We start from the raw sequence: 7,066 nt of genomic DNA, 5'->3' as shown, positions 1-7,066 counted from the left end.
TGTGATGTACACAGTTATCAGCTCAATGTGCATGATCAAGGTGGTAAAAACCTTTGTTGGTAATTTCTTCATGTCTGTATTTTCACAACACATTGGGGTGGAACATTACCTTCAGACTGTCTGCAGAGAGGGCAGATATGTTTTAGAAGCATCTTCGGACCACAAAGACATACCAGTCAACAAAGGGGCTATCTTTCCTCAGGGTCTCTGTCCATCTCTGCCCCCCTGCCACGGAGAATCACTATTATTAGTCACGTGGAACAAGAGAAGGATATCATATCCCAGAGCAAGGACTGAAAAGAGAGCAAGAATTAAAGAAATAGTTCCTGGAAAATAGCTGTCTCCTTTTGTATTATTTATTACTTAAATCATTTAGCGGATACCATTGTCTATTCAAGGCGTCTTGCAGCATTCGATATTTAGACTTGCATGACAACAAGTATAACCATCAACATAACAAAACGTTCAAATAAATTGACAGTACAGCCCAGTGAAACAGTTATGCAGCGCATAATTCTATCAGATATGACAAATTACCTCAAAAAAAGAGGAAAAGAACAGTAACTTACCCATTACGTAGGCCTACGTCTTAATGTCTTAACACATGCAGTGAGGTTATTGCTGTTCGGGGTGCCTCTAACATGCAGAGCTGTCAACTCCAGGCATGACCGCAGCCGAATACCTACCGTTACTCCAGTTACAACAGCATGTTTTTGAAAAAGTTCTCTTCTAAACACCCTGTGTAGTTGTCTCTACAAATTTCATATTATTTCCATTACTTTTCTAACTGAACACAAGTGTGAACACGCTCAAAAACGGGTTTCCAGTGGCGCTCTCTCCGCGTAACGCAGCGAGATCCACGTTGTGAAGCGCCATGCCGGTAATTCAACCTAACTGCACCGAAAGGGAAGGTAAAGCCAGGAGAGCTACCCAGATACCTAAAACGCGTCGCTCTTGTTCTCATTAACACAGCATGCAGTTTGAAATGTCTCTCCCGAATTTATGTCGCAGAGGTCCAATGTGTTTTCCCGTACTGTTGGTCATGTGGTTTAGACTATGAATGTACTTGTGCTCTATGAGTCCAACTATATTTTTTACTGTCTGGGCCTCATTTAGTAACAAGCTACCGAATGTAAAGACGGTACCACTGAACTTACCGCAACATGTTGACACTGCTTAGTTTTTGTCCCCTGGATTTCTCCTCAGCGTTCATATAGTGTGTCACACGAAGTCGTGAAAGCCCTCCGTTCAAGTTCCACACAAGCTACACAATACTTTTTCCGAATACCATTGTTAATGTGGTAGGAAGGGACCGTGCGTTTCAGCCGTTGCTTGCACCGTCTGGCTGGAATACCACGCGCTGCATTAAACCTCGTTCTCTCAGTGTTAACAATAAACCTGTCATCGGCACCGGAAATCCGAGACATCGAGCACAATGTCCTCGCATCGGATTCAGAAACTACCCAAGGCGAACACCACCACCTCCCCAATCAGGCTGTTAGGTTTCTCTTGCAAACTCATCCTGCAGTTCAGAGAATAAATGGGTTGTCCATGCACATCATTTGAACACCCACTGACACATGGCATTTTATAAGTAGCAAATTTAATTCAATTCAACGTGTCTTATTCATATAAGCTGTCTTCACAAAAGAAAGCACATGAAGATGAGTATCACATAAGCAACCAATGAATGAATGCAGACGGAGATTTGACCCAAAATGCCAAAGACAACAGTTTATTTAATACTTTATCTTTATTAGCAAGGGCATTGTGAAAACTAAGGAGGCTTCCTTTAGAAGAAGGTGTTTGGTCTCTTGGTGGTGAAACGGGGCTTGTGTTGGCGGCGCAGCACCCTGTGGGGCAGGGGGAACTTGATCTTGGAGTCCTGGGGAAAGAAAGAGACGTTTAAACATCCAGAAGGACCACCAACAAGAGGTAATCACAGTTTACATTTCATTCCTGCCCATATGCATTTAAACTTTCTACCTGTAGATCCAGCTTCTTGGAAATGATATACCAGTTTTGCCTCATGTTCAAACCAAAACTATGCTCAGTGAACATGCTCTTTATCCTCTGTGCTAGTTATCAGATTAGTGTCTGAATGGGGGACTTTGCAATACCTCCTGGGTAACCTCAGGTAGTCGAAATTCTCATTAGAATACTTCCTGATATGGAGCATCATAATGATCCAAATGAATACTTTCAAGTGCATACTCCTTCAATTGGAGTGCTCTGCTTTGGGATACTGGTGTATCCAACTAACTGTGGTTGCTACAGACAACCAAAGAGTTGATGGGAGGAAAGCACTGCAGCACTTGTAAACTGTGGGGGTGCGGTGACTTACGTGGAACTGTTTGATCGCGGGTCTGCGGCATTTGTTGGCGGCGATCTCCTGCACCTTCATGATCTGGATGGAGTGGGCGCGGGCGCGATGGCGGGCTCCCATGTCCCGGTCTGGAAGAGACGCGTTTATAGCACTCAGCATCAATACATTCACAATGTTGTTATGGGTGACGAGCATCATTCTAGATGCTTCCAGGCTTGAGCTTTGCTGTATCCAAGTCAATGAATCTGACCCTCAGTGCCCAGTGCCTAGGAAAATTCACTTTGCCCATGCAGAGCCAACAGCTCCCCAATTCCCTCCTGCCACAGAGGGTCATAACCCAGAAGGACGTTTTCAAAAGCAAATGAACAACTTCCTTTAAAAGGAGGAAACAAGAGGGTTTCTAAAATAAAATAAAATGCAGGGACAGTCTTTGGTTGGACAGACCAACCATTTGAAAATAAGCCTTGGGTGTCCCAACCTAACTGCTTCACCAGGTTCATTTTAAAACACTGAAGTTGTGGAAAAACAGGCCTAGTAAGCAGGATTCACCTATTATAAAAAGACACATTTCATTCTCACAACCTTTTTCCATTTCATAGAGCGGTAAATAATTTTACTGCATAAAAAAGGGTGGGGGGATAGTGTATAGCCGAGACCCCAAAGAAACTAATCGTGTTGAACCTTGATTTCACTTCCATTGGCACAACAGCGTATGAAAGGCGACAAGGTCCTTTTAATTTCTGCACACATGACAAGAGCATTATACAAAATAATAATGACCTTTGGGTTTGTGTGCATCAATGGTTACCAAAGAGCTAATCAATGGTTTCTCTGGTTTGTTTGCACAATATTGTCTTGAGAGGCTGTTTCAAAATGTTCATCTGCGTGAGGTAAATTGACACTGTCAAACATCAGGTTACACATTCTGAAAAAAAAGTCTTTTCATCAGATGAGCCACCCACATCAAATACTTCATGTATTTAATGGACATTAATTGTTGTGTTGCAGAACGTGGACATGTGATCCAATGTGGTCAGCAGGAAATATTTCATGAGGCCAGAATTTTATGCTGTTGCATTACAAGAGAGAACTCTGCTTTCCCACGCAACACCATTCATACCAGCAAAGCTCTGAATTACTTCCTACTAAATGAAAAAGGATTCTCTTCAATCTGACCATGGGGCACTTTGTCTTTGACTTTGCCTTTAAAAACTATATTCAATATCATGGTGCAGGGCACACAACAAATTATGAAACAGGTGCATTAAGAGACAACATGATGACCAGCAACGGGCACAAAACAGGGTTTTCGTAGCGAAACTGCTTCACACTTTGCAGAACTTTCTTCAAAGTTAAGAGCATCAGGACACAGGCTTTGGGTGGCTCAGAAAACAGACAAAGCAAAACAGGTTGTTTCTACAAGAAAAACAAAACTAGGGAACAATCTGGCTGGAACTTCATAAATTCGCTACACGGTGTACTTGCTAAATACTTGGCACTTCTCCTTAAACAGATTGCCTGGAGGCCATTCAAAAGCTTATTTACTTCTGAATCACAGAACTGGATCAATGCTCCAAATCCATATCCATCTTAAATAATTCTATAAGATACCGAATATTTTCTCAGGTAACAGCCCTAGGTGTTGAGGTGTTGAGCCCAGAGCAACTGGCAACAGCCTACAAACTATTCTACATGGATGACGTATTCACTCCCACAGAGAGAAGCTGTGTGACAGAGGATCGCTGTGGGTAAATCCTGGGCAAAGATTTCAGAATACTGAGCTTCTGCTCTCCCTGCCAGCCAATCAGCTGTGGATCCATGACAACAAGAGCCCAGCCTCCCTGTCATTTTGCCCTCTCAGCAGAAACAAAATGGAACCCTCATTTACCAGATTCATTCCTTGTTTTTGTTAGCTGTGTAAGACACTGAACACTATCCAACAGAGATGAGGTTTAGTTTTGGTAGATCGATGTGGACTGCGTGGGCAGCTGGACAGGACCACAGGGAGGGCACTTACAGCACTGAGTGACCGCAGCAGAGGTGGTCAGGTCCCTGTACTCCCGGTACATGTTGTGGGTGCCACTGCGGGAGTCGTAGCGCAGCCAGATGCCAAAGTTCTTCACCTTCAGGGGAGACTTATCATACACCTGGAGAGATGAAAGAAGGCAACCTCATTAAACTGCAGCACAGCACTGCTTAACCTGGAGGGCAGGGCCATTTTCTAGGAAAGTATTATGGGGTAAGCATCACTACCTGTATGCTATGCATTTTTATGATCACTCTTGTTTTTCATTGTTTATGTATATGCTATGGGTATGATGCCACAACACAAATGGCCCCATTGGGATATTAAGCTTTCATTCACTTGTTACATTCCATTTCATAGCATTGTAAATCTATTGAATATTTCTATGCTATTTTGCTGTCTGTAACTGCATGATTGCCAGGTAATTAAAGTTTCCTTAGCCACTGTGTTTACTAATGGAAATGTAGTCATCATCACAATGACCAGATCACCTTTTTGCAGATCAGCAATTATGGAAAGTACACATGGGCATATGTACATCTTTTGTGGCAAGATTGAAAAGGATTTGGGTATCCTAAACCTAACTCTGGTAATCAGCACTGAGGGTGCTGCCGGCTGGAAACGTATGGGAAAGCAGTGTTGAGTCGGAGACACGTGCTTCCACAAGCCGTACCCCTCCCGGCTGCCTCCCTTACCAGTCCGCAGTAGACGATCTCTCCAGAGGCCTTCTTCATCTTCCTCAGCTGGGAGACGAAGTACCAGAAGCGGGACTTGGCCACCACATGGTTGGGCGCGAAGATCCTCATGCGGTACAGAGGAGGGGTGGGGTTCTTGGGAGAGGGCAGCAGGCGCCCAATCACCTTGTACTCCCTAAGCTGCGAGGAGAGCAGGGTAGCCCATTGAAACACCAGATGCCTTGTCAAGTACTTCCTGACAATATCAAGTACATCTCTGTAGTACATAACGGTTCACCAAGTACCATTACAAATTAACTTTAAAAAAAATTCAAAATGAAATGCAAAAATGTACCACTGTGACAGAGCTTGTCGAACCTTGATTTCACTTCCAGAGGCACAGCAGCCATCTGAAAGGCGACAAGGTGCTGAGTGTTTTTTGCACAACAGACAAGATCATATTATTGGTGTTAATTATGATCTTTGGGTTTTGTGTGCATCGTTACAGCAACTGAACCACATCCTATGACAATACAATTGCTTGCTGCACAGAAATTTTCCTGTCCCAATTTAGAGAATGACAGCCTAGCAAACTACCTACCTACAACACCGAGAAACCAGCCACCAGGCAATTGTAACTTAGGCAGAAATATATGCCCCACTGTTAGGTGCATAGTAATGCTACAATGTTACTTAGCGTGCACTTTACAACTCAGCGAGCACAGCACCATAACTGTACATTATCGAACAACCAGCCTTGCTAGCACGCATCGCATGCATGTGGCCGGCGGACAGCAGTTAGATTGGTAGCTAACGTCTGTAGCCGCTTATTACATTCTGTTCAGCTCAAAAATGAACATGCGAGTATAAGCTGAGAGCAAATAACTATCGACCGTTGAACCGGGCGAAACTTTTCCCGATCCGGCTTTTTCAATGGGCCTACATACACCACATGGTTCATCAACGCAAATCTAGACGCCATGTTGCCCGCATATGCGTTTCCAAAAGGCAAGCTTTCAGTTCTCTCTGAGGAGAATGAGTGACCCAGATGGCTCCAAGTGTAGACATACTTTACATGCTTATGTGAAACGAGAGTCAACTATATCATCTTCAGTTCATTAACAATGTTTTATTAAAGTTTACATACTGTTCCAGACGCCTTCATGGTGTCTCTCGCTGACGGCCACTGGGAAAGAGGAAGTTCATGGGCGGAGACTCGCTACGTAACCCTTCCCGTGAAAGGCGGGACCGGGGGTATACCTCTCATTGGTGGCTGACATAAGAATCACTGTTGAAGCACGCCATACATTCATTGATTAGCGTTCCGAAGGCACCAAGCATATTATGTGCGGATTCACTGATCTACGCGTCATCCGCATGACAGATTCACGTACAGTTGCTAACACACCAGGCTATACTCGAGTACTTAATATATTTTAGATTAATAAAGTTTAAGCTATTGACTAGAGAACTTCCTCTGTGATAGTTGTTGCTCTAAAATCACTGTGTACCAAGATGTGCCGTCCAGGTGGCACTGTCAAAGTTCATTACGTTGTAATTGCATCATTCGCAAAAGGAATAGTCAAAATTTTAAATAATCAATAAAGCTACCTAGATAGATATATATATCTGAATGTGGCCAATTACGACGAGTATACTTTAAACCAGCAACTAGTATACTATTTAGCTATTCATTAAATAATGTGAAACGTATTAATTCTTGTTATCCTTGGCAGTCGTTTATGGGGACTACATTACCTAAAATGCATTATCTAAATGAGCTAAACGATTGTGATGTGAGCCCAGAGTGTAATCATTGCTGGCTAATGTATTTAACAGTGCTTGTCATATCTTTTAGACATTTTATGGTTTAACACATCTACATAGTGATTGTGTATCGTAATCAAATGTCTTTTGTCTCATACTTGGTTGGTACCCCATGATTGCACGTAAATGCATGCGATTGAATCATAATCTTGAAGGGAAACGCGGAAATCCCTTCCTGTGGTCGTGACCCAGGCCGGAGTTTACGCAGAGAAT

At 43.2% G+C, this 7,066-nt stretch overlaps 1 protein-coding gene and 2 non-coding genes across 3 annotated transcripts; all 3 read right to left on the bottom strand.

Moving 5' to 3' along the window:
• Positions 1-1,734: 1,734 nt before the first annotated feature.
• On the bottom strand, positions 1,735-6,256 carry LOC118772016 (60S ribosomal protein L18a-like). The gene is made up of 5 exons (XM_036520250.1): positions 6,174-6,256; positions 5,048-5,227; positions 4,344-4,473; positions 2,345-2,454; positions 1,735-1,885 (listed from the first exon to the last, which is right to left on the bottom strand). Exons 1-5 carry the CDS (start codon positions 6,189-6,191, stop codon positions 1,793-1,795), a joined length of 531 nt encoding a protein of 176 aa, XP_036376143.1. The 5' UTR covers positions 6,192-6,256; the 3' UTR covers positions 1,735-1,792.
• On the bottom strand, positions 2,997-3,125 carry LOC118772259. Its single transcript, XR_005004659.1, has one exon. It is a non-coding gene; the product is annotated as a small nucleolar RNA SNORA68 (small nucleolar RNA).
• LOC118772260 lies at positions 5,394-5,527 on the bottom strand. The gene has a single exon (XR_005004660.1). It is a non-coding gene; the product is annotated as a small nucleolar RNA SNORA68 (small nucleolar RNA).
• Positions 6,257-7,066: the final 810 nt, after the last annotated feature.

This window comes from Megalops cyprinoides, chromosome 25 (assembly GCF_013368585.1).
Source record: "Megalops cyprinoides isolate fMegCyp1 chromosome 25, fMegCyp1.pri, whole genome shotgun sequence".
NCBI lineage: Eukaryota > Metazoa > Chordata > Actinopteri > Elopiformes > Megalopidae > Megalops > Megalops cyprinoides.
The sequence above is the reverse complement of the archived record's forward strand: the minus strand, read 5'-3'. Positions and strand labels throughout refer to the sequence as shown.

Coding starts and splice junctions, on each gene's coding strand:
- LOC118772016 (XM_036520250.1), bottom strand. Junction 4,474..5,047: donor AGATCGTCTACTGCGGACTG/GTAAGGGAGGCA, acceptor TCATCTCTCCAG/GTGTATGATAAGTCTCCCCT. Junction 1,886..2,344: donor CCGCGATCAAACAGTTCCAC/GTAAGTCACCGC, acceptor TTCTTTCCCCAG/GACTCCAAGATCAAGTTCCC.